Source organism: Erythrolamprus reginae, chromosome Z, assembly GCF_031021105.1.
Source record: "Erythrolamprus reginae isolate rEryReg1 chromosome Z, rEryReg1.hap1, whole genome shotgun sequence".
Taxonomy (NCBI): domain Eukaryota; kingdom Metazoa; phylum Chordata; class Lepidosauria; order Squamata; family Dipsadidae; genus Erythrolamprus; species Erythrolamprus reginae.
This window is the reverse complement of record NC_091963.1, coordinates 73512242-73538642: the sequence shown is the minus strand read 5'-3', so window position 1 is coordinate 73538642 and position 26401 is coordinate 73512242. Positions and strand designations below refer to the sequence as shown.

The 26401-nt window shown below is 46.7% G+C and overlaps 1 protein-coding gene across 1 annotated transcript in view; it reads left to right on the top strand.

The window, feature by feature from the left end:
• Positions 1-26401, top strand: part of ITGA9 (integrin subunit alpha 9) — a 953395-nt gene that overhangs the window by 188458 nt on the left and 738536 nt on the right. The window contains exon 8 of the mRNA XM_070726333.1: positions 21698-21766. Within this exon, the coding sequence (XP_070582434.1) occupies positions 21698-21766 (69 nt within the window). The remainder of the gene's footprint in view (positions 1-21697; positions 21767-26401) is intronic.

Sequence of the window (26401 nt, the reverse complement as noted above, 5' to 3'; positions counted from 1 at the left end):
TAACATATCTAAGAAATGTTATTATTATTTTAAGCATTGGTTCTGTGTTTTTATTGTTGTTTTATATGTTGTTTTATTGTATGTTAAAAGAAAAATAAAGAAAAAATGTATACCCTCTCCCCCAAAACAGAATAGGTCTGACAAATGTTTTGTATGCTCTGGTTAATAAATAAGTGTTTCTAGAGAAGAAGATACGTAAGATTAGGTTTACAATTCTTAATGCTTTTTTGGCAATGCTGTTACAGTGAGCTCTAGTACTTAGGTCATTGGAAATGAGTATTCCAAGATCTTTGACTAAGTGAGATCAGCTGTGAGTTCAGTTTTACCAAGTATGTATTTAGCATTCAGATTCTTTTTACCAATGTGTAGGACGGAGCATTTGTTGGTAGAGATTTGAAGTTGCCAGTTGTTAGACCATTCAGCTACATGGTCGAGGTCCTTTTGAAGGGTAGAAGTATTGTCAGAGGTATTAAATAGTTTAACATCATCAGCAAAGAGAACACAATTGCTTGTGATATTGTCACAGAGATAATTTATGTAAAGTATAAAGAGAGTAGGTCCTAAAACACGGCCTTATGGCAGTGATTTTCAACCCTTTTTGAGCCGCGGCACATTTTTTATATTTACAAAACCATGGGGCACATTGGGGGGGGGGGGCTAAAAAAAGTTTGAACAAAAAAATTCTCTCTCTCTTCCTTCCTTTCGCTCTATTTCTCTCTCCCTCCCTCTTTCTCTCCCTTCCTCTTTTTTTACTCTCTCTCTCCATCCCTCTTTCTTCTTTCCTCTTTTTTGCTCTCTTTCTCCCTCCCTCCCTCCCTCTATGTCTTTCTCTCTCCCACCTTCCCTCCCTCTCTTTCTCACTCTGTCTGTCTCTCTCTCTCTCTTTCTTTCTTTCTTTCTCTTGCTCTCTCTTTTGCTTTCTTTCTCTCTTGTTCTCTTTCTCTCTCTCTTGCTTTCTTTCTTTCTCTCCCGTTCTCTTTCTTTTTGTCTCTCTTGCTTTCTTTCTCTCTCTCTTGCTTTCTTTCTCTCTTGTTTTTTCTCTCTCTCTCTTGCTTGCTTGCTTTCTCTCCCTCTCTTTCTTTCTTTCTTTCTTTCTTTCTCTCTCTCTTGTTTTCTTTCTCTCTCTCTCTTGCTTGCTTTCGTTCTATCCCTCTTTCTCTTTCTTTCTCTCTCTCTTGTTTTCTTTCTCTCCCTTTTGCTCTTTCTTTCTTTCTCTCTCTCTTTCTTTCTCTCTCTCTCCCTCTCTCGTTTTCTTTCTCTCTCTGAGCTTCGCGACACACCTGACCATGTCTCACGGCACACTAGTGTGCCGCAGCACACTGGTTGAAAAACACTGCCTTATGGGACGCCACTGTTAACTGGAGCAGGATTAGATATGGCATTACCTATTTTGACCACTTGTTGTCTGTTGAACAGGAACACTGAAACCCAATCATACAGAGGTCCAGAGATGACATAGGATTTTAGTTTTAGAAGAAGTTTGTCATGAAGTACAGTGCGACCTCAGGATACGAACCCCTCGTCATACGAACTTTTCAAGATACGAACCGAGGGTTCGGAATTTTTTTGCTTCTTCTTACGAACTTTTTTCACCTTACGAACCTGCCGCTGGGATGCCCCACCTCCAGACTTGAGTTCCTCCCATTTTTCCCCACCCTGTCCTGCCCATTCTCCCCTCTGGATCTCCATGGGTTTCCTCCATTTTTCTCCACTCTGTCCTGCCCCATTCTCCCCTCCGGATCTCCATGGGTTTCCTCCATTTTTCCCCACTCTGTCCTGCCCCATTCTCCCCTCTGGATCTCCATGGGTTTCCTCCGTTTTTCTCCACTCTGTCCTGCCCCATTCTCCCCTCTGGATCTCCATGGGTTTCCTCCATTTTTCTCCACTCTTTCCAGCCCCATTCTCCCCTCTGGATCTCCATGGGTTTCCTCCGTTTTTCTCCACCCTGTCATGCCCCATTCTCCCCTCTGGATCTCCATGGGTTTCCTCCGTTTTTCTCCACCCTGTCCTGCCCCATTCTCCCCTCTGGATCTCCATGGGTTTCCTCTGTTTTTCTCTACCCTGTCCTGCCCCATTCTCCCCTCTGGATCTCCATGGGTTTCCTCCGTTTTCCTCCACTCTTTCCTGCCCCATTCTCCCCTCTGGATCTCCATGGGTTTCCTCCGTTTTTCTCCACCCTGTCCTGCCCCATTCTCCGCTCTGGATCTCCATGGGTTTCCTCTGTTTTTCTCTACCCTGTCCTGCCCCATTCTCCCCTCTGGATCTCCATGGGTTTCCTCCGTTTTCCTCCACTCTTTCCTGCCCCATTCTCCCCTCTGGATCTCCATGGGTTTCCTCCGTTTTTCTCCACTCTTTCCTGCCCCATTCTCCCCTCTGGATCTCTATGGGTTTCCTCCATTTTTCTCTACCCTGTCCTGCCCCATTCTCCCCTCTGGATCTCCATGGGTTTCCTCCGTTTTCCTCCACTCTTTCCTGCCCCATTCTCCCCTCTGGATCTCCATGGGTTTCCTCCGTTTTTCTCCACTCTTTCCTGCCCCATTCTCCCCTCTGGATCTCCATGGGTTTCCTCCATTTTTCTCCACTCTTTCTTGCCCCATTCTCCCCTTTGGATCTCCATGGGTTTCCTCCGTTTTTCTCCACTCTTTCTTGCCCCATTCTCCCCTCTGGATCTCCATGGGTTTCCTCCGTTTTTCTCCACTCTTTCCTGCCCCATTCTCCCCTCTGTATCTCCATGGGTTTCCTCCATTTTTCTCCACTCTTTCCTGCCCCATTCTCCCCTCTGTATCTCCATGGGTTTCCTCCGTTTTTCTCCACTCTTTCCTGCCCCATTCTCCAGTCTGGATCTCCATGGGTTTCCTCCGTTTTTCTCCACTCTTTCCTGCCCCATTCTCCCCTCTGGATCTCCATGGGTTTCCTCCGTTTTTCTCCACTCTTTCCTGCCCCATTCTCCCCTCTGGATCTCCATGGGTTTCCTCAGTTTTTCTCCACTCTTTCCTGCCCCATTCTCCCCTCTGGATCTCCATGGGTTTCCTCCGTTTTTCTCCACTCTTTCCTGCCCCATTCTCCCCTCTGGATCTCCATGGGTTTCTTCCGTTTTTCTCCACTCTTTCCTGCCCAATTCTCCCCTCTGGATCTCCATGGGTTTCCTCCGTTTTTTTCCACTCTTTCCTGCCCCATTCTCCCCTCTGGATCTCCATGGGTTTCCTCCATTTTTCTCTACCCTGTGCTGCCCCATTCTCCCCTCTGTATCTCCATGGGTTTCCTCCGTTTTTCTCCACTCTTTCCTGCCCCATTCTCCCCACTGGATCTCCATGGGTTTCCTCCGTTTTTCTCCAATCTTTCCTGCCCCATTCTCCCCTCTGTATCTCCATGGGTTTCCTCCCTTTTTCTCCACTCTGTCCTGCCCCATTCTCCCCTCTGTATCTCCATGGGTTTCCTCCGTTTTTCTCCACTCTTTACTGCCCCATTCTCCCCTCGGGATCTCCATGGGTTTCCTCCGTTTTTTTCCACTCTTTCCTGCCCCATTCTCCCCTCTGGATCTCCATGGGTTTCCTCCGTTTTTCTCCACTCTGTCCTGCCCCATTCTCCCCTCTGGATCTCCATGGGTTTCCTCCGTTTTTCTCTACCCTGTGCTGCCCCATTCTCCCCTCTGGATCTCCATGGGTTTCCTCCATTTTTCTCCACTCTTTCTTGCCCCATTCTCCCCTCTGGATCTCCATGGGTTTCCTCCGTTTTTCTCCTCTCTTTCCTGCCCCATTCTTCCCTCTGGATCTCCATGGGTTTCCTCCGTTTTTCTCCACTCTTTCCTGCCCCATTCTCCCCTCTGGATCTCCATGGGTTTCCTCCGTTTTTCTCCACTCTTTCCTGCCCCATTCTCCCCTCTGGATCTCCATGGGTTTCCTCCATTTTTCTCCACTCTGTCCTGCCCCATTCTCCCCTCTGGATCTTCATGGGTTTCCTCCGTTTTTCTCTACCCTGTCCTGCCCCATTCTCCCCTCTGGATCTCCATGGGTTTCCTCTGTTTTTCTCCACCCTGTCCTGCCCCATTCTCCCCTCTGGATCTCCATGGGTTTCCTCCGTTTTTCTCTACCCTGTGCTGCCCCATTCTCCCCTCTGGATCTCCATGGGTTTCCTCCATTTTTCTCCACTCTTTCTTGCCCCATTCTCCCCTCTGGATCTCCATGGGTTTCCTCCGTTTTTCTCCACTCTTTCTTGCCCCATTCTCCCCTCTGGATCTCCATGGGTTTCCTCCGTTTTTCTCCACTCTTTCTTGCCCCATTCTCCCCTCTGGATCTCCATGGCTTTCCTCCGTTTTTCTCCACTCTTTCCTTGCCCATTCTCCCCTCTGGGTCTCCATGGGTTTCCTCCGTTTTTCTCCACTCTTTCCTGCCCCATTCTCCCCTCTGGATCTCCATGGGTTTCCTCCGTTTTTCTCCACTCTTTCCTGCCCCATTCTCCCCTCTGGATCTCCATGGGTTTCCTCTGTTTTTCTCCACCCTGTCCTGCCCCATTCTCCCCTCTGGATCTCCATGGGTTTCCTCCGTTTTTCTCTACCCTGTGCTGCCCCATTCTCCCCTCTGGATCTCCATGGGTTTCCTCCATTTTTCTCCACTCTTTCTTGCCCCATTCTCCCCTCTGGATCTCCATGGGTTTCCTCCGTTTTTCTCCTCTCTTTCCTGCCCCATTCTCCCCTCTGGATCTCCATGGGTTTCCTCCGTTTTTCTCCACTCTTTCCTGCCCCATTCTCCCCTCGGGATCTCCATGGGTTTCCTCAGTTTTTCTCCACTCTGTCCTGCCCCATTCTCCCCTCTGGATCTTCATGGGTTTCCTCCGTTTTTCTCTACCCTGTCCTGCCCCATTCTCCCCTCTGGATCTCCATGGGTTTCCTCCGTTTTTCTCCACTCTTTCCTGCCCCATTCTCCCCTCTGGATCTCCATGGGTTTCCTCCGTTTTTCTCCACCCTGTCCTGCCCCATTCTCCCCTCTGGATCTCCATGGGTTTCCTCCATTTTTCTCTACCCTGTCCTGCCCCATTCTCCCCTCTGGATCTCCATGGGTTTCCTCCGTTTTTCTCTACCCTGTGCTGCCCCATTCTCCCCTCTGGATCTCCATGGGTTTCCTCCGTTTTTCTCCACTCTTTCTTGCCCCATTCTCCCCTCTGGATCTCCGTGGGTTTCCTCCGTTTTACACCTCTCTTTCCTGCCCCATTCTTCCCTCTGGATCTCCCTGGGTTTCCTCCGTTTTTCTCCACTCTTTCCTGCCCCATTCTCCCCTCTGGATCTCCATGGGTTTCCTCCGTTTTTCTCCACTCTTTCCTTGCCCATTCTCCCCTCTGGGTCTCCATGGGTTTCCTCCGTTTTTCTCCACTCTTTCCTGCCCCATTCTCCCCTCTGGATCTCCATGGGTTTCCTCCATTTTTCTCCACTCTTTCCTGCCCCATTCTCCCCTCTGGATCTCCATGGGTTTCCTCTGTTTTTCTCCACCCTGTCCTGCCCCATTCTCCCCTCTGGATCTCCATGGGTTTCCTCCGTTTTTCTCCACCCTGTCCTGCCCCATTCTCCCCTCTGGATCTCCATAGGTTTCCTACATTTTTCTCCACTCTGTCCTGCCCCATTCTCCCCTCTGGATCTCCATAGGTCTCCTCCGTTTTTCTCCACCCTGTCCAGCCCCATTCTCCCCTCTGGATCTCCATGGGTTTCCTCCGTTTTTCTCCACTCCGTCCTGCCCCATTCTCCCCTCTGGATCTCCATGGGTTTCCTCCATTTTTCTCCACTCTTTCTTGCCCCATTCTCCCCTCTGGATCTCCATGGGTTTCCTCCATTTTTCTCCACTCTTTCTTGCCCCATTCTCCCCTCTGGATCTCCATGGGTTTCCTCCGTTTTTCTCCACTCTTTCCTGCCCCATTCTCCCCTCTGGATCTCCATGGGTTTCCTCCGTTTTTCTCCACTCTTTCCTGCCCCATTCTCCCCTCTGGATCTCCATGGGTTTCCTCCGTTTTTCTCCACTCTTTCCTGCCCCATTCTCCCCTCTGGATCTCCATGGGTTTCCTCCGTTTTTCTCCACTCTTTCCTGCCCCATTCTCCCCTCGGGATCTCCATGGGTTTCCTCCGTTTTTCTCCACTCTTTCCTGCCCCATTCTCCCCTCTGGATCTCCATGGGTTTCCTCATTTTTTCTCCACTCTTTCCTGCCCCATTCTCCCCTCTGGATCTCCATGGGTTTCCTCCGTTTTTCTCCACTCTTTCCTGCCCCATTCTCCCCACTGGATCTCCATGGGTTTCCTCCGTTTTTCTCCAATCTTTCCTGCCCCATTCTCCCCTCTGTATCTTCATGGGTTTCCTCCATTTTTCTCCACTCTGTCCTGCCCCATTCTCCCCTCTGGATCTCCATGGGTTTCCTCCGTTTTTCTCCACTTTTTCCTGCCCCATTCTCCCCTCTGGATCTCCATGGGTTTCTTCCGTTTTTCTCCACTCTTTCCTGCCCCATTCTCCCCTCTGGATCTCTATGGGTTTCCTCCGTTTTTCTCCACTCTTTCCTGCCCCATTCTCCCCTCTGGATCTCCATGGGTTTCCTCCGTTTTTTTCCACTCTTTCCTGCCCATTCTCCCCTCTGGATCTCCATGGGTTTCCTCCGTTTTTCTCTACCCTGTGCTGCCCCATTCTCCCCTCTGGATCTCCATGGGTTTCCTCCGTTTTTCCTGCCCCATTCTCCCCACTGGATCTCCATGGGTTTCCTCCGTTTTTCTCCAATCTTTCCTGCCCCATTCTCCCCTCTGTATCTCCATGGGTTTCCTCCCTTTTTCTCCACTCTGTCCTGCCCCATTCTCCCCTCTGGATCTCCATGGGTTTCCTCCGTTTTTCTCCACTCTTTCCTGCCCCATTCTCCCCTCTGGATCTCCATGGGTTTCTTCCATTTTTCTCCACTCTTTCCTGCCCCATTCTCCCCTCTGGATCTCTATGGGTTTCCTCCGTTTTTCTCCACTCTTTCCTGCCCCATTCTCCCCTCTGGATCTCCATGGGTTTCCTCTGTTTTTTTCCACTCTTTCCTGCCCCATTCTCTCCTCTGGATCTCCATGGGTTTCCTCCGTTTTTCTCCACTCTGTCCTGCCCCATTCTCCCCTCTGGATCTCCATGGGTTTCCTCCGTTTTTCTCTACCCTGTGCTGCCCCATTCTCCCCTCTGGATCTCCATGGGTTTCCTCCGTTTTTCTCCACTCTTTCTTGCCCCATTCTCCCCTCTGGATCTCCATGGGTTTCCTCCGTTTTTCTCCTCTCTTTCCTGCCCCATTCTTCCCTCTGGATCTCCATGGGTTTCCTCCGTTTTTCTCCACTGTTTCCTGCCCCATTCTCCCCTCTGGATCTCCATGGGTTTCCTCCGTTTTTCTCCACTCTTTCCTGCCCCATTCTCCCCTCTGGATCTCCATGGGTTTCCTCCGTTTTTTTTCCACTCTTTCCTGCCCCATTCTCCCCTCTGGATCTCCATGGGTTTCCTCCGTTTTTCTCCACTCTGTCCTGCCCCATTCTCCCCTCTGGATCTCCATGGGTTTCCTCCGTTTTTCTCCACTCTTTCTTGCCCCATTCTCCCCTCTGGATCTCCATTGGTTTCCTCCGTTTTTCTCCTCTCTTTCCTGCCCCATTCTTCCCTCTGGATCTCCATGGGTTTCCTCCGTTTTTCTCCACTGTTTCCTGCCCCATTCTCCCCTCTGGATCTCCATGGGTTTCCTCCATTTTTCTCCACTCTTTCCTGCCCCATTCTCCCCTCTGGATCTCCATGGGTTTCCTCCATTTTTCTCCACTCTGTCCTGCCCCATTCTCCCCTCTGGATCTTCATGGGTTTCCTCCGTTTTTCTCTACCCTGTCCTGCCCCATTCTCCCCTCTGGATCTCCATGGGTTTCCTCCGTTTTTCTCCACCCTGTCCTGCCCCATTCTCCCCTCTGGATCTCCATGGGTTTCCTCCGTTTTTCTCTACCCTGTCCTGCCCCATTCTCCCCTCTGGATCTCCATGGGTTTCCTCCGTTTTTCTCCACTCTGTCCTGCCCCATTCTCCCCTCTGGATCTCCATGGGTTTCCTCCATTTTTCTCTACCCTGTGCTGCCCCATTCTCCCCTCTGGATCTCCATGGGTTTCCTCCGTTTTTCTCCACTCTTTCTTGCCCCATTCTCCCCTCTGGATCTCCTTGGGTTTCCTCCGTTTTACACCTCTCTTTCCTGCCCCATTCTTCCCTCTGGATCTCCCTGGGTTTCCTCCATTTTTCTCCACTCTTTCCTGCCCCATTCTCCCCTCTGGATCTCCATGGGTTTCCTCCATTTTTCTCCACTCTTTCCTGCCCCATTCTCCCCTCTGGATCTCCATGGGTTTCCTCCGTTTTTCTCCACTCTTTCCTTGCCCATTCTCCGCTCTGGGTCTCCATGGGTTTCCTCCGTTTTTCTCCACTCTGTCCTGCCCCATTCTCCCCTCTGGATCTCCATGGGTTTTCTCCGTTTTTCTCCACTCTTTCCTGCCCCATTCTCCCCTCTGGATCTCCATTGGTTTCCTCTGTTTTTCTCCACCCTGTCCTGCCCCATTCTCCCCTCTGGATCTCCATGGGTTTCCTCCGTTTTTCTCCACCCTGTCCTGCCCCATTCTCCCCTCTGGATCTCCATAGGTTTCCTACATTTTTCTCCACTCTGTCCTGCCCCATTCTCCCCTCTGGATCTCCATAGGTTTCCTCCGTTTTTCTCCACCCTGTCCTGCCCCATTCTCCCCTCTGGATCTCCATGGGTTTCCTCCATTTTTCTCCACTCTTTCCTGCCCCATTCTCCCCTCTGGATCTCCATGGGTTTCCTCCATTTTTCTCCACTCTGTCCTGCCCCATTCTCCCCTCTGGATCTCCATGGGTTTCCTCCGTTTTTCTCCACTCCTTCTTGCCCCATTCTCCCCTCTGGAACCTCCATGGGTTTCCTCCGTTTTTCTCCACTCTTTCCTGCCCCATTCTCCCCTCTGGATCTCCATGGGTTTCCTCCGTTTTTCTCCACTCTGTGCTGCCCCATTCTCCCCTTTGGATCTCCATGGGTTTCCTCCGTTTTTCTCCACTCTTTCCTGCCCCATTCCCCCCTCTGGATCTCTATGGGTTTCCTCCGTTTTTCTCTACCCTGTCCTGCCCCATTCTCCCCTCTGGATCTCCATGGGTTTCCTCCGTTTTTCTCCACTCTGTCCTGCCCCATTCTCCCCTCTGGATCTCCATGGGTTTCCTCCGTTTTCCTCCACTCTTTCCTGCCCCATTCTCCCCTCTGGATCTCCATGGGTTTCCTCCATTTTCCTCCACTCTTTCCTGCCCTATTCTCCCCTCTGGATCTCCATGGGTTTCCTCCGTTTTTCTCCACTCTTTCCTGCCCCATTCTCCCCTCTGGATCTCCATGGGTTTCCTCCGTTTTTCTCCACTCTTTCCTGCCCCATTCTCCCCTCTGGATCTCCATGGGTTTCCTCCGTTTTCCTCCACTCTTTCCTGCCCCATTCTCCCCTCTGGATCTCCATATGTTTCCTCCGTTTTTCTCCACTCTTTCCTGTCCCATTCTCCCCTCTGGATCTCCATGGGTTTCCTCCGTTTTTCTCCACTCTGTCCTGCACCATTCTCCCCTCTGGATCTCCATGGGTTTCCTCCGTTTTTCTCCACTCTTTCTTGCCCCATTCTCCCCTCTGGATCTCCATGGGTTTCCTCCGTTTTTCTCCATTCTTTCCTGCCTTATTCTCCCCTCTGGATCTCCATGGGTTTCCTCCGTTTTTCTCTAACCTGTGCTGCCCCATTCTCCCCTCTGGATCTCCATGGGTTTCCTCCGTTTTTCTCCACTCTTTCTTGCCCCATTCTCCCCTCTGGATCTCCATGGGTTTCCTCCGTTTTTCTCTAACCTGTGCTGCCCCATTCCCCCCTCTGGATCTCCATGGGTTTCCTCCGTTTTTCTCCACTCTTTCTTGCCCCATTCTCCCCTCTGGATCTCCATGGGTTTCCTCCATTTTTCTCTACCCTGTGCTGCCCCATTCTCCCCTCTGGATCTCCATGGGTTTCCTCCGTTTTTCTCCACTCTGTCCTGCCCCATTCTCCCCTCTGGATCTCCATGGGTTTCCTCCGTTTTTCTCTACCCTGTGCTGCCCCATTCTCCCCTCTGGATCTCCATGGGTTTCCTCCGTTTTACACCTCTCTTTCCTGCCCCATTCTTCCCTCTGGATCTCCCTGGGTTTCCTCCGTTTTTCTCCACTCTTTCCTGCCCCATTCTCCCCTCTGGATCTCCATGGGTTTCCTCCATTTTTCTCCACTCTTTCCTGCCCCATTCTCCCCTCTGGATCTCCATGGGTTTCCTCCGTTTTTCTCCACTCTTTCCTTGCCCATTCTCCCCTCTGGGTCTCCATGGGTTTCCTCCGTTTTTCTCCACTCTTTCCTGCCCCATTCTCCCCTCTGGATCTCCATGGGTTTCCTCCGTTTTTCTCCACTCTTTCCTGCCCCATTCTTCCCTCTGCATCTCCATGGGTTTCCTCTGTTTTTCTCCACTCTTTCCTGCCCCATTCTCCCCCCTGGATCTCCATGGGTTTCCTCCGTTTTTCTCCACTCTTTCCTGCCCCATTCTCCCCCCTGGATCTCCATGGGTTTCCTCCGTTTTTCTCCACTCTGTCCTGCCCCATTCTCCCCTCTGGATCTCCATGGGTTTACTCCGTTTTTCTCTACCCTGTCCTGCCCCATTCTCCCCTTTGGATCTCCATGGGTTTCCTCCGTTTTTCTCCACTCTTTCTTGCCCCATTCTCCCCTCTGGATCTCCATGGGTTTCCTCCATTTTTCTCCACTTTTTCCTGCCCCATTCTTCCCTCTGGATCTCCATGGGTTTCCTCCCTTTTTCTCCACTCTTTCCTGACCCATTCTCCCCTCTGGATTTCCATGGGTTTCCTCCGTTTTTCTCCACTCTGTCCTGCCCCATTCTCCCCTCTGGATCTCCATGGGTTTCCTCCATTTTTCTCTACCCTGTCCTGCCCCATTGTCCCCTCTGGATCTCCATGGGTTTCCTCCGTTTTTCTCCACTCTTTCCTGCCCCATTCTCCCCTCTGGATCTCCATGGGTTTCCTCCGTTTTTCTCCACTCTGTCCTGCCCCTTTCTCCCCTCTGGATCTCCATGGATTTCCTCCGTTTTTCTCTACCCTGTCCTGCCCCATTCTCCCGTCTGGATCTCCATGGGTTTCCTCCGTTTTTCTCCACTCTGTCCTGCCCCATTCTCCCCTCTGGATCTCCATGGGATTCCTCCGTTTTTCTCTACCCTGTGATGCCCCATTCTCCCCTCTGGATCTCCATGGGTTTCCTCCGTTTTTCTCCACTCTTTCTTGCCCCATTCTCCCCTCTGGATCTCCATGGGTTTCCTCCGTTTTTCTCCTCTCTTTCCTCCCCCATTCTTCCCTCTGGATCTCCATGGGTTTCCTCCGTTTTTCTCCACTCTTTCCTGCCCCATTCTCCCCTCTGGATCTCCATGGGTTGCCTCCATTTTTCTCCACTCTTTCCTGCCCCATTCTCCCCTCTGGATCTCCATGGGTTTCTTCCGTTTTTCTCCACTCTTTCCTGCCCCATTCTCCCCTCTGGATCTCCATGGGTTTCCTCCGTTTTTCTCCACTCTGTGCTGCCCCATTCTCCCCTTTGGATCTCCATGGGTTTCCTCCGTTTTTCTCCACTGTTTCCTGCCCCATTCCCCCCTCTGGATCTCTATGGGTTTCCTCCGTTTTTCTCTACCCTGTCCTGCCCCATTCTCCCCTCTGGATCTCCATGGGTTTCCTCCGTTTTTCTCCACTCTGTCCTGCCCCATTCTCCCCTCTGGATCTCCATGGGTTTCCTCCGTTTTCCTCCACTCTTTCCTGCCCCATTCTCCCCTCTGGATCTCCATGGGTTTCCTCCATTTTCCTCCACTCTTTCCTGCCCCATTCTCCCCTCTGGATCTCCATGGGTTTCCTCCGTTTTTCTCCACTCTTTCCTGCCCCATTCTCCCCTCTGGATCTCCATGGGTTTCCTCCGTTTTTCTCCACTCTTTCCTGCCCCATTCTCCCCTCTGGATCTCCATTGGTTTCCTCCGTTTTCCTCCACTCTTTCCTGCCCCATTCTCCCCTCTGGATCTCCATATGTTTCCTCCGTTTTTCTCCACTCTTTCCTGCCCCATTCTCCCCTCTGGATCTCCATGGGTTTCCTCCGTTTTTCTCCACTCTGTCCTGCACCATTCTCCCCTCTGGATCTCCATGGGTTTCCTCCATTTTTCTCCACTCTTTCTTGCCCCATTCTCCCCTCTGGATCTCCATGGGTTTCCTCCGTTTTTCTCCATTCTTTCCTGCCTTATTCTCCCCTCTGGATCTCCATGGGTTTCCTCCGTTTTTCTCTAACCTGTGCTGCCCCATTCTCCCCTCTGGATCTCCATGGGTTTCCTCCGTTTTTCTCCACTCTTTCCTGCCCCATTCTCCCCTCTGGATCTCCATGGGTTTCCTCCGTTTTTCTCCACTCTTTCCTGCCCCATTCTCCCCTCTGGATCTCCATGGGTTTCCTCCGTTTTTCTCCACTCTTTCCTGCCCCATTTTCCCCTCTGGATCTCCATGGGTTTCCTCCGTTTTCCTCCACTCTTTCCTGCCCCATTCTCCCCTCTGGATCTCCATATGTTTCCTCCGTTTTTCTCCACTCTTTCCTTGCCCCATTCTCCCCTCTGGATCTCCATGGGTTTCCTCCGTTTTTCTCCACTCTGTCCTGCACCATTCTCCCCTCTGGATCTCCATGGGTTTCCTCCGTTTTTCTCCACTCTTTCTTGCCCCATTCTCCCCTCTGGATCTCCATGGGTTTCCTCCGTTTTTCTCCATTCTTTCCTGCCTTATTCTCCCCTCTGGATCTCCATGGGTTTCCTCCGTTTTTCTCTAACCTGTGCTGCCCCATTCTCCCCTCTGGATCTCCGTGGGTTTCCTCCGTTTTTCTCCACTCTTTCTTGCCCCATTCTCCCCTCTGGATCTCCATGGGTTTCCTCCGTTTTTCTCTAACCTGTGCTGCCCCATTCCCCCCTCTGGATCTCCATGGGTTTCCTCCGTTTTTCTCCACTCTTTCTTGCCCCATTCTCCCCTCTGGATCTCCATGGGTTTCCTCCGTTTTTCCCCTCTCTTTCCTGCCCCATTCTTCCCTCTGGATCTCCATGGGTTTCCTCCGTTTTTCTCCACTCTGTCCTGCCCCATTCTCCCCTCTGGATCTCCATGGGTTTCCTCCGTTTTTCTCTACCCTGTGCTGCCCCATTCTCCCCTCTGGATCTCCATGGGTTTCCTCCGTTTTACACCTCTCTTTCCTGCCCCATTCTCCCCTCTGGATCTCCATGGGTTTCCTCCGTTTTTCTCCACTCTTTCCTGCCCCATTCTCCCCTCTGCATCTCCATGGGTTTCCTCTGTTTTTCTCCACTCTTTCCTGCCCCATTCTCCCCCCTGGATCTCCATGGGTTTCCTCCGTTTTTCTCCACTCTTTCCTGCCCCATTCTCCCCCCTGGATCTCCATGGGTTTCCTCCGTTTTTCTCCACTCTGTCCTGCCCCATTCTCCCCTCTGGATCTCCATGGGTTTACTCCATTTTTCTCTACCCTGGTCCTGCCCCATTCTCCCCTCTGGATCTCCATGGGTTTCCTCCATTTTTCTCCACTCTTTCCTGCCCCATTCTCCCCCCTGGATCTCCATGGGTTTCCTCCGTTTTTCTCCACTCTGTCCTGCCCCATTCTCCCCTCTGGATCTCCATGGGTTTACTCCGTTTTTCTCTACCCTGTCCTGCCCCATTCTCCCCTTTGGATCTCCATGGGTTTCCTCCGTTTTTCTCCACTCTTTCTTGCCCCATTCTCCCCTCTGGATCTCCATGGGTTTCCTCCATTTTTCTCCACTCTTTCCTGCCCCATTCTTCCCTCTGGATCTCCATGGGTTTCCTCCCTTTTTCTCCACTCTTTCCTGACCCATTCTCCCCTCTGGATCTCCATGGGTTTCCTCTGTTTTTCTCCACTCTGTCCTGCCCCATTCTCCCCTCTGGATCTCCATGGGTTTCCTCCATTTTTCTCTACCCTGTCCTGCCCCATTGTCCCCTCTGGATCTCCATGGGTTTCCTCCGTTTTTCTCCACTCTTTCCTGCCCCATTCTCCCCTCTGGATCTCCATGGGTTTCCTCCGTTTTTCTCCACTCTGTCCTGCCCCTTTCTCCCCTCTGGATCTCCATGGATTTCCTCCGTTTTTCTCTACCCTGTCCTGCCCCATTCTCCCGTCTGGATCTCCATGGGTTTCCTCCGTTTTTCTCCACTCTGTCCTGCCCCATTCTCCCCTCTGGATCTCCATGGGATTCCTCCGTTTTTCTCTACCCTGTGATGCCCCATTCTCCCCTCTGGATCTCCATGGGTTTCCTCCGTTTTTCTCCACTCTTTCTTGCCCCATTCTCCCCTCTGGATCTCCATGGGTTTCCTCCGTTTTTCTCCTCTCTTTCCTCCCCCATTCTTCCCTCTGGATCTCCATGGGTTTCCTCCGTTTTTCTCCACTCTTTCCTGCCCCATTCTCCCCTCTGGATCTCCATGGGTTTCCTCCATTTTTCTCCACTCTTTCCTGCCCCATTCTCCCCTCTGGATCTCCATGGGTTTCCTCCGTTTTTCTCCACTCTTTCCTTGCCCATTCTCCCCTCTGGGTCTCCATGGGTTTCCTCTGTTTTTCTCCACCCTGTCCTGCCCCATTCTCCCCTCTGGATCTCCATGGGTTTCCTCCGTTTTTCTCCACCCTGTCCTGCCCCATTCTCCCCTCTGGATCTCCATAGGTTTCCTCCATTTTTCTCCTCTCTGTACTGCCCCATTCTCCTCTCTGGATCTCCATGGGTTTCCTCCGTTTTTTTCCGCCCTGTCCTGCCCCATTCTCCCCTCTGGATCTCCATGGGTTTCCTCTGTTTTCCTCCACTCTGTCCTGCCCCATTCTCCCCTCTGGATCTCCATGGGTTTCCTCCGTTTTTCTCCACTCTTTCCTGCCCCATTCTCCCCTCTGGATCTCCATGGGCTTCCTCCATTTTTCTCCACTCTTTCCTGCCCCATTCTCCCCTCTGGATCTCCATGGGTTTCCTCCATTTTTCTCCACTCTTTCCTGCCCCATTCTCCCCTCTGGAACTCCATGGGTTTCCTCCATTTTTCTCCACTCCGTCCTGCCCCATTCTCCCCTCTGGATCTCCATGGGTTTCCTCCGTTTTTCTCCACTCTTTCCTGCCCCATTCTCCCCTCTGGATCTCCATGGGTTTCCTCCGTTTTTCTCCACTCTGTCCTGCCCCATTCTCCCCTCTGGATCTCCCTGGGTTTCCTCCGTTTTTCTCCGCTCTTTCCTGCCCCATTCTCCCTTCTGGATCTCCATGGGTTTCCTCCGTTTTTCTCCACTCTTTCTTGCCCCATTCTCCCCTCTGGATCTCCATGGGTTTCCTCCGTTTTTCTCCACTCTTTCCTGCCCCATTCTCCCCTCTGGATCTCCATGGGTTTCCTCCGTTTTTCTCCACTCTGTGCTGCCCCATTCTCCCCTCTGGATCTCCATGGGTTTCCTCCGTTTTTCTCCACTCTTTCCTGCCCCATTCTCCCCTCTGGATCTCTATGGGTTTCCTCCGTTTTTCTCTACCCTGTCCTGCCCCATTCTCCCCTCTGGATCTCCATGGGTTTCCTCCGTTTTTCTCCACTCTGTCCTGCCCCATTCTCCCCTCTGGATCTCCATGGGTTTCCTCTGTTTTTCTCTACCCTGTCCTGCCCCATTCTCCCCTCTGGATCTCCATGGGTTTCCCTCCCCCCACTCCGATCGCCTCAGCTTCGTCTGCCGGCAGCTTTTTTTTTATAAGCTTTAATGTTTTGGATTTTCCTAATCGGCTTGCACGCATTATTGGATTTTCCATTGATTCCTATTGGAAATATTGTTTCATCTTACGAATTTTTCTCCTTACGAACCTCCTCCTGGAGCCAATTAAGTTCATAAGATGAGGTATTACTGTACTGAGTCAAAGGCTTTGCAAAAGTCTGTGTAGATTTCATCTATTGATCTACCCTGACCGAGTTGGGTAGTCCATGTGTTTTTACAGTGTAAGAGTTGCAGATTGCAGGATAGGTTTTTCCTGAAGCTGAATTATTTGTTGGAAAGTAGGTTATTGGTTTCAAAACGAAGTGTAATGTATTGGTTTATGATGGATTCCATGACTTTGCAAGTGACACAAGTCAGGGAGATTGGTCTGTATGTACTGTACTGTTTTTTATTATTGTTGTGAGCCTCCCCGAGTTTGCGGAGAGGGGCGGCATATAAATCCAATAAACCTAAACCTAAACCTGTAGTTTTCAACACTGCTTGGATCACCTTTTTTTGAAGATAAGGATGACTGTGGCTAGAGACCAGAGTTTAGGTAGGGATCTAGTTGTAGAAGATATTTTGAAAATTATGCTTAGGGGTTCAGCCAGGGTTGAGGAGAGCTCTTTTAAGAAGTATGCGCATAGTCCGTCTGACTAGGGAAGGTTTTAAGTTGTGTAATGATTTTTTTAATGTTTTGCTCTGTAAATTCGATTTGTGTTAAATCATTGAAGTTAGTTGAATTGCGATTAGGAAATGCTGGGCATGAGCCATTGCTGTTAACAAAGACAGAGCTGAAGAAGGTGTTAAAGAGGTTGGCTTTAATTGTTTCATCATTATGCTCTTTATCGTTAGGTCCTTTAAGGCAGTGATTTTCAACCTTTTTTGAGCCGCGGCACATTTTTTACATTTACGAAACCCTGGGGCACATTGAGCAGGGAGGGGGCGGCGGCTAAAAAAAGTTTGGACAAAAAAATCCTCTCTCTCTCTCTCTTCCTCCCCTTCACTCTATTTCTTTCTCCCTCCCTCTTTCTCTCCCTTCCTTCCTCTTTCTTTCTCTCTTTCTCCATCCCTCTTTCTTTCTCTTCCTTCCTTCCTCTCTTTTTTGCTCTCTTTGTCCCTCCCTCCCTCTCTCCCTCTATGTCTTTCTCTCTCTCTCCTTCCCTCCCTCTCTTTCTCTCTCTCTCTCTCTTTCTTTCTCTTGTTTTTTCTCTCTCTCTTGTTCTCTTTCTAGCTCTCTCACGCTCTTTCTCTCTTGCTTTCTTTCTCTCTCTCTCTTGCTTTCTTTCTCTCTTGCTTTCTCTCTCTCTTGCTTTCTTTCTCTCTTTTTTTCTCTCTCTTGCTTTTTTTCTCTCTGAGCTTCGCGGCACACCTGACCATGTCTCGCGGCACACTAGTGTGCCCCGGCACACTGGTTGAAAAACACTGCTTTAAGGGGTAGGATGGATCTAGAGTCTTTGAGTTTATTGTTTACAAAGTTGTAGAAGGCACAAATGGATTTTGTACGTAGGAGGTTTTCTTCTTGATTAATGTGATAGTTGGTACATTCAGTCTTTATTTGATGACATAAATTTTTATAGTGGTTTTTAAAGTTTGCAACATGGCCTGTTTTATTTTTACGCCAGAGTAATCTTTTTTTTTTTAATTGTAGCTTTCTTATTTTTATGGGTAATTTATTTTTCTTGGTTTGGGTGAATATTAGAGGAACATATAATTTTATGACTCTTTGGATTTTGAGCAAAAATATATTGTAATAGTCATCTATGGTGATATAGCTGGAGAATGTTGTGGTCCAGTCAAGAGATGAGAGATAAGATTCTATGTTTTCATAGTTGGCCTTTTTAAACTTGAAATTAGTTGTCTTGTTCTTGGGGTTGTTTATTTGAGGAAATACATTGAGGCAAAAGTCTATTGTGCTGTGGTCGCTATTGGAAAAAGGTTCTCTTACTTTGAGTCCATAAATTGAGTGTAAACTGTTGTAAAAGATGAGATCTAGGCTGCAGCAGTTTGAAAAACTCTCTTGAAAATATTGTATTGCCTACAACAGAAGAAGGATAATTAACAATATCTAGTTTGTTCAAGTCTTTGTCTTGTGGTCCTAGTCTCATTGCTCTGAGAATCTCAGCCATTTTCTAGCAGCAGCAGATAGAGAAACCTTCCTTTTTAAAAAACCACAATTCATTTTAAACTAAAGCTGTGGCTACCATGTGGAACATGTATCACTATCTTTTGTTAGCGTGCATCTGTTTTTATTATTATTTAAACTATTTTTTTTAAAAAGCTGTGGCTACCATGTATATAATCATTTTTTATGAATACTTGGCAGTAATCAATACCAAAGATTTAGAAAATCTTTGTATTACCATATTCACATTGTTTATTCAAATTAGCAGTAGTTTTTCATAGACTCTAGCAGAATTTAATTTTTAATCAAGAACTTCCACGTTTCTGATTAGGATGTCTTAATAAGCCATAGATTTCCATTTTTAGAGTGAGTTAAAGTATAAAAAACACTACTATATGCAACCTGTATAGTTGTGCAAAGATTTTATTTAGTCTCTAATTTATCTTAATCATTTTTAACAAGCTTGAAATGAATCAGAAACTCTTTTGCAGATAAGCAAAGCATAAAAGTAGAGTGGTTAGATCTTGGGTTTTTCTCCATCTCATTTTTTGACTTCTGTTGCCTAGTGTTCTCATGGATTACATAGACTGGGCAGAAACATAACATAGAAGTAAACTGGAAAATCACAAACAATCCCATGTTTTTACATCTCACTAAATACACAGTTGAAATCAGGAAGCTAATCACAAACCTTGCTTTCTAACTGATTTTACTGCTCTACTGTAGCATACTCATGGATCTCCATTTCTACATCACCCAGAACAGAAAACAAAGTTTGTAATAGCTTTGTATAACCACATGTTTGCCCAAGTTTAGGAAGGAATTTGATCTTTAAGCACTGCAATATATGACCTAGGGTAGGAATGCTGATTCAGCTAGGAAAAGAGGCCTAAATGTTTAATTGCTATCTATTACATTAAGCAAGATAGTTGTGAGGCTCTATAGCAGTGATGGGCAACCTTTTGAGCTTGGTGTGTCAAAATTCACCAAAAAACCAAGCATAACTCGGGTGGTGTGTCACCTTGAGAAAAAAAGTTTGGACAAACCCCCCCTCTTTTCCTCCCTTTCGCCTATTTCTCTCTCTTTCCCTCTTTCTTTCCCCTTCTCTCTCCATCCCTCTTTCTTTCTTCCTTCCTCTCTTTTTTGCTCTTTCTCCCTCCTTTCCTCTTTCTCTCTTTCTTGCTTTCTCTCTCTCTCTCTCTCTGTCTCTCTTGCTATCTCTCTTTTATTCTCTTTCTCACTCTCTCTCTTGCTTTCCTTCTCTTTCTCTTTTGCTTTCTTTCTTTCTCTCTCTTTCTTTCTTTCTCTCTTTCTTTCTCTCTTCCTTGCTTTCTTTCTCTCTCTTTCTTTCTCTCTCTCTTGCTTTCCTTCTCTCTTTCTCTCTTGCTTTCTTTCTCTTTCTCTCTCTCTCTCTTCCTCCCTTTCTCTATTTCTTGCTTTCTTTCTCTCCCTTGCTTTCTCTCTTTCTTGCTTTCTCTCTCTTACTTTCCTTCTCTCTTTTTCTCTCTCTTTCTTTCTTGCTTTCTTTCTCTTTCTTTCTCTCTCTGTTCCTCTCTTTCTTGCTTTCTCTCTCTCTCTTGCTTTCTCTCTCTTTTTGTCTCTTACTTTCCTTCTCTCTTTCTCTTTTTCTCTCTCTCTTGCTTTCTTTCTCTTTCTCTCTCTCCGTCTCTCACACACATCTCTCACACACACAATCTTTCTCTCTCTCTCTCCCTTGCTTTCTCTCTCTCTCTCTTGCCTTCTCTCTCTCTTTCTCTCTTATTCTCTCTCCTCCTTTTTCTCTCTCTCTTTCTCTCTCGTGCACCACGGCAGCAACAGAGAGAGAAAGAGAGATGGAGAGTGGAGAGAGAGTGGAGGGCGGCTTGCCAGTCCGTGGCCCCCTGGATCAGCGTCCCTGCATGGCCCCAGCGCAGACTCCGCCATCGCCTTCGCCTCCGCCTAAGAGGCAGCAGCCACATTCACCCCTTTGCCCTCCCAGGTGTCCATGGAGCTCAGCGCCTGGCCACGTGCCGCCTCCGCCTCCCGGTAGCGCGCCAGACATCTACCTGAGGAACGGGTGGTTGGGCGCCACGAAGGGCGACGCTTGAAGGCCACCATGGCGCCGTTGTTGTCATCACGGCGCAAAGCCAGGCAGTCCCGGATCGCTCGCTTCTCCGGCCAGCAAGCCGGCTGCCAGGGAAAGTGGCGCGATTTTTAAACGCGCTTTTCAAATGCGGCGCTTTCCTGGGCAGCCGACTTTGCTGGCCGGAGAAGGGAGCGATTCAGGACTGCGTGGCTTTGCGCCACTTCAAAAATTTCTGCCGGGGGAGGGGGTTCCTAATGGCTGTGCGGGCACACAATGGCCGGCGCCCTCCCACCGGGCCCCAAAAGCTCACGTGCCATCACCGCCAGGGAAGCTCCAGCCGGGCCGGGCTCCTATTCTCGCTCTTCGCACGTCCTTTTTTTTTTTTTGGTGCTCGGAAATCAACAACGCAGATCCTTTAAGAACCTGCGCTTGCGCTCTGCTGGCTTTTTCCAATTAACAATTAAAGCTATAAACCAGCACAATATTTCAGGCGCTAAAGCTTTCTGAATTTTTTTTTTTAATATTACAAATAATTATTATCAACATTTACACCAGAAAGATAGTCTTATGTATAAACTTAATCGTGCAATGTTTTAGTATATTCTTAGTCTTTAAATATATCTCACTTTTGTAATTAGTATTCTGAATGAGTATCTTTGCAGTTCAGTTACCTCCTTTTGGTGAAATGTGAAAAAAGAATGCCCTGGCTTGGAAGATAGTCTCTTGATTAGAAATTCCAACTTACATAAAATAATGTGTTTGTGCTTGTGATAAAACGAGGTTGTGCTTATTATTAATGGGATATGCTGCATGGAGCATGGAAATGTTCAATATGAGTAACTTAATTGCTTATCAATATTAAATTAGAGAAAGTAGAACAATGTTTTTATATTAGAAATGAGAAACTAGAGAGAGGAATATTAAGAATTTAAATCTAATGAAATGACAGTATGTAGTAAGTTGTGGATGGAGTCCTTCAAGGAATGAATGGTGAGATAGATAAAAACTGCTGTGAATAAAATGGTGTTGCTGTTTCATATATGAAAATATATGAAAATAAAAGTTAAATACATCAGGAAATACATAAAATCAAATCAAGATAATATAAAATCAAAAATGAATGAAGACTGAATGAATATGGATTAAATAGTAAAATGAAGAAGTTCACTGAGATAAAAGGATTGAAATCTCAAAAATTATATTTAAAAAATGAATGAAAAAGAGGATGCTTTAGAAAATTGTGGTTGGATTGAGTTCATCAAAAAAAAGAGAGAAAAAGACGCTTAAGAATAAAAGGAATATATGAAGCAATGAAGCAGTGGTGGAAAGAATGTTGGTTTGTAAAGATAAAATAGTATGGAGTGCTATGTGAATATTTTGGTATAAACTTGTATTAGTTTTATTACATCCTCCCTCCCTCCCACCTACCTACCCTTCTTTCTTTCTTTCTTTCTTTCTTTCTTTCTTTCTTTCTTTCTTTCTTTCTTTCTTTCAATCTATCTATCTTCATTAACCTTAATCATGTTTGGCTTCTTATATTTTATGCCTATTCTATATTTTATATAACATTGCTTACCCCCAAAATATCTTACATGATAGGCTCTTGATATGCATGAATTAGATCACTTTATCTAATTATATTGGAGATAAAAGTTTGTTTTTTAACTTCATAGGTGTACATATTCCGCACCGATAGGAATTCTGGCTCTTTGATCAAAATTTTTCAGGCTTCTGGTAAAATGGTGAGTAACCCTCAAGCAAAAATGCATTTCACTACAATCAGGTTTCATGGAAAATAGTGTTTGGTAGTGTTGGGCCTTAGGGATTTACTGACCATGGTCTGGAAAACAGATTTCCCAAGATTTTGCCAGCAACTCTGGTTGGCATTTTCAGCAGCAGTAGAGCATATCACTTTGTATCTGAATATGCCAGCCACAATTCCTGGCAAAAATGTCTGGAAATTTATCTTCTAGACCACGGTCTCTAAATCCTGAAACCCAGCTCTGTAAACAAATACATGTGTTACTTTTTGATAAATGTAATAAAGTGTACCCCAGTGTTCTTGTCTAAGCTTTATTCAGTTGCTCATTAGCACAATATTTTTAAGGCAAAAATTTATTCAATTGATCCCAATTTTTTCATGCTGCAATTTTCTGAGTTGAGAACATTTTAAGGAACAGATGTCTTGGATCATCCATCCGTATAAATATGCATTATAAATTAGTATAATTTAATAAATTAGATTTTTATCAGCTTGATAGGAACCCTTTTTGCAAAGCTATCAAATTGCTAATATAAATATGTTTTTATTTATAGAGTCTATGGTAGGGGTGTCAAACTCACAACAACAAGTCATCACATGACTTATCACAACTCCCCCCCCTTTGCTAAACTAACACATGATGTATCCGGCCCGTGGACCTTGAGTTTGAAACTCCTGGTTATGATATCAGATAAACCAAAATTATGCAAAAGCTAAGTTTTCTGTGCTCAACCCAGTTGTGTGACATTTAGATGAGACTTCTAGTAAGATGACCTCTGATTGACCTATATGCTACTAAACCATTCTCTGGCTACTGTTCTGGATCTGGCCTGGAATCAGGCTGGCTGTTCCAATAATAATAGCTTTATGGGCTGGTAATTTTCAGAATAACATTTCTTTCATGAAATGTTGGAATACTGCTGGAGCATTGGTAAGTCCAAAAGGTATTATGGTAAACTCAAAATGGCCATAGTGGGTGCCAAAGGCAGTCTTTGATTCATCGCCTTCTTCTATGTGAAGAAAGTTGTAAGTGCCTCGTAAATCGATCTTGGTGAACATAGTTGCTGTGTGAAGGTGTTCCATGAGTTTGGAGATCAAAGGCAAAAAGCACTGGGGCAGACAGTGGTGAAGAGGAGGGTTGGATGAAACACCTGGGCAGGTTTTTGTCTACAAAGTATTTTAAGGTGGCCAATTTAGGTTCCAACATGGAGTAGAGGTGTCCCCCAGGGAGCTTGGCATTGGGCAATAAATCAATGGCACAGTCGTAAGGTCAGTGGGGGAGAGGGGGAATTGGTCTGCCTCTTTTTTGATGAAAACATCGGCAAAGTCCAAGATGTCTGGAGGCAGGATACTGGCAAGCTGGGTTGGAAGTTGGGCTGTGAAGGGTTGGCATATATGGTCTATGTATTGTTTTTTAAATTTGTGTTGGAGAAAAAATAAAAAAATTATGACGGAATCTATCTATCTCTATCTGTCTATTATCTATCTCTATCTATTATCTATCTATCTATCTATCTATCTATCTATCTATCTATCTATCTATCATCTATCCATCTATCTATGATCTGTCTGTTATCTATCATCTATCTCTATCTATCTATTATCTATCTTTCATCTATCTCTATCTATCTATCATCTATCTCTATCATCTATCTATCTCTATCTATCATTTATCTCTGTCTATCTAAGGAATCTATCTATCTATCATCTTATTATCTATCTATCTATCATCTATATCTATCTATCTATCTATCTATCTATCTATCTATCTATCTATCTATCTATCTAATCTACTGATGCCTCAATCAATGTAATTTTATTGATTCCAGTTTTACAAGTTACCAGTAACCACTGCATTTTCCATCCCAGACTTATACTTGAGTCAATAAGTTTTCCCAGTTTTTGTGGCAAAAATACTGTGGGTGCCCCGGCTTATAATCGGGTCGACTTATACTTGAGTATATACAGTAATATTTTTTTTTTGTTCAGCCAATCATACAACCTGTTCCATGTATTGCAAAATTCAGTTTCATCCTTATCTTGGAGCTCCAGGGTCATCTTGTTCTTCTCCAATGTGCTGCTAAGAGTCCAACATCGGTCAGTCTGATTGGTAGGGACTGTGTTTAAATTAAAATATTTCATTAGTTAATGCCTAGTTGCTCAAAAGGTCAGTTTTTTAAACTCAGTTATATTTGTTTTTCTCTTAACTTTAATATAGGTTGGACTCTCCTTAGTTAACTTTTTTTATTTTATTTTATTTATTTATGTTTTTCCTTCTTGAGGTTTCTCAGGTAAGATATGTCACTTAATGGATTGGAGCAACAATTGCTGGCGCCAGACCTGACCACTCCTTAGCTGTGGGTCCTTGTCCTCCGTGGATATACCTTTGATAGGCTCCCAGTGCCCAGGGCCTCTACTCTACATGAGCACTACTCTGAGGAGCACTTCGACTGGGTCAGTGGACTGATACTTCCCCTGTAACTGACCAGCTTTATTTGTTTAGGAGAGTACGTCCCTCCACATAATACAGCTCATTATGATGTAAGGCTTTCAATGTGAGCTATTTCTTTGAAGCTGATAATTCAGCTAGAGGACAGAGCCCTCAGAGCAGCAACAGTTAGGAGAGATGTCCTCATCTGCCTCACCCCCTGTTAAAGCTAAAGAAAAAAAAGGCAATCTTCAAAATCCAAATCCAAGGCTCCTCAAGCAGTAACTCTTAAAGAAGCAGAGAGGAGAATCAGAGCCTTAGAGAAGCAAATGGAGGAGGCCCAAAAAGCAGCCCTTCATTCCAATCCTTGCTCCTCTGCACTGCCTGGGCCATTGGCCTCCCATTGGTTCCACCCCTTTTGCCTGTGACGTCACTGGTAACTGGGAGAGATTATGGCTATGGTAGCTCTCCAGCAACAATTGAGTCTGGCTTAGAAAGAAGAGGTTTCTGAAGGAAACTTTAGGCCAGTGGTTCTCAACCTAGGGCTCGGGACCCCTTTGGGGGTCAAATGATCATTTCACAGGGGTCGCCTAAGACCATGGGAAAAGACAAATTTCTTATGGTGTTAGGAAGTAAAGCTTCTATTCTGGTGCCATGGAACATATTTTTACAATCCGACCAATCAGGTGTTTACAGTGGAGGTGTCTCTCTGAACTTCCTGCCAATCATCTTAAAGCTCTGTTGGGACAATTGGTGCTAAACATATGGTTGGGGGTCACCACAACATGAAGAACTGTATTAAGGGGTCGCGGCATTAGAAAGGTTGAGAACCATTGCTTTAGGCAGTCTTACTGAGCTAGACAATCTGCTTATGATGTGTCCATATTCTGGCTGGAAATTATCTGCCTCAGCCCCTGTTAAAGCTAAAGAAAAAGGGCAATCTTCAAAATCCAAATACGGCTTTTGGCGTCAAGCTGTTACCAGGCAGCCTTCCTTTTCTCCGGGGGTTGTCCTGGCCTTTCGTGTGTTTTTTTGGTGCTTAACAGCGATCACTGACCTGGAGAGATGGTGATTTAATAGAGGAACTCCTTGTGTACCTGAGGGAGGTCGGCAGACCCACCGGGAAGCAGGGAAACCCTTTTTGCCAGCACACGAAGAACTGATCTGCAGATCGGCCTGAAGCTGTGACGCTCCGACTCCATTAAGGAAACTGTGAGAAGGCGGCGGTGAAAGCTTTGGAGTGAAATAAGTGAAGAGATTCCTTTTGATCGTTGTTTGTGGATAATAGCAGATGAAAGACCCCCTGTTGTGTCCTTTGTATTGTTAAGGAAGAGTGCCAAAACCTTTGAGAAAAGCGGCGACTGCGATCCTTAATTGGCTGATGGCGGCAGAGAACAAACAAGACTAGGCAGATCGAGCAGATGTGATTTAAAACCTTATACCAACTGAACTTTTTCTGCTGGACTCTGTTTGTGATTTTGCAGTGAAAGATTGGAAACAACGTCTGATACACAACATTTGGGGGTGAGAAAGTTTTGGATGTCTTGATGGTAAGAGGAAGTTTTGAACAGATTAAGTGGATTAGAACAAACTGAGTCGGTGACAAGCCACAAAAATCGGAGGTTTTTATATACTTAATCTTTTTCCTTTTTTTTTACCCTCTCTTTCATCTCCCCTCTGTCTAACCCCACTACTTCACCTCACTTTTGATTGCATATTGACTCTGCATTGTTGTTCCAGTTGTCAGAAAACAAACAAAAAATCTACAGACTTTGAACTTTGATTCCCTATTAACTCTACAATGCTGTTCCCTTACTGATAGACTGTCAGAGATTGTCAGAGACTTCCTTAATCATAGAGACTCTCAGAGACTGAACTGTGAACTGTGACTCAGCGCTATTGCATCAGCCCAAGAAGAGAGAAAAAGAAAAGGAAAGAAAAACATCCCTCAATATTATCTGCTCCTTATTAATTTCCTTCCCACTCCTGAATATTCCTGTCTACTGTTACTCTCCTTTTTCCAGTTACAGTTATCTTTCTTTTTTGAATACTCTATATGTGATTTGTTGCAATGTTGAGAATAACCCCTTGATTGTTTGATTTTTGAAAACATTCTACATTGATATATTGCCATTACATCTTTATACTGTCATTGATAATACTTTATACTGTTATATTATCATCACT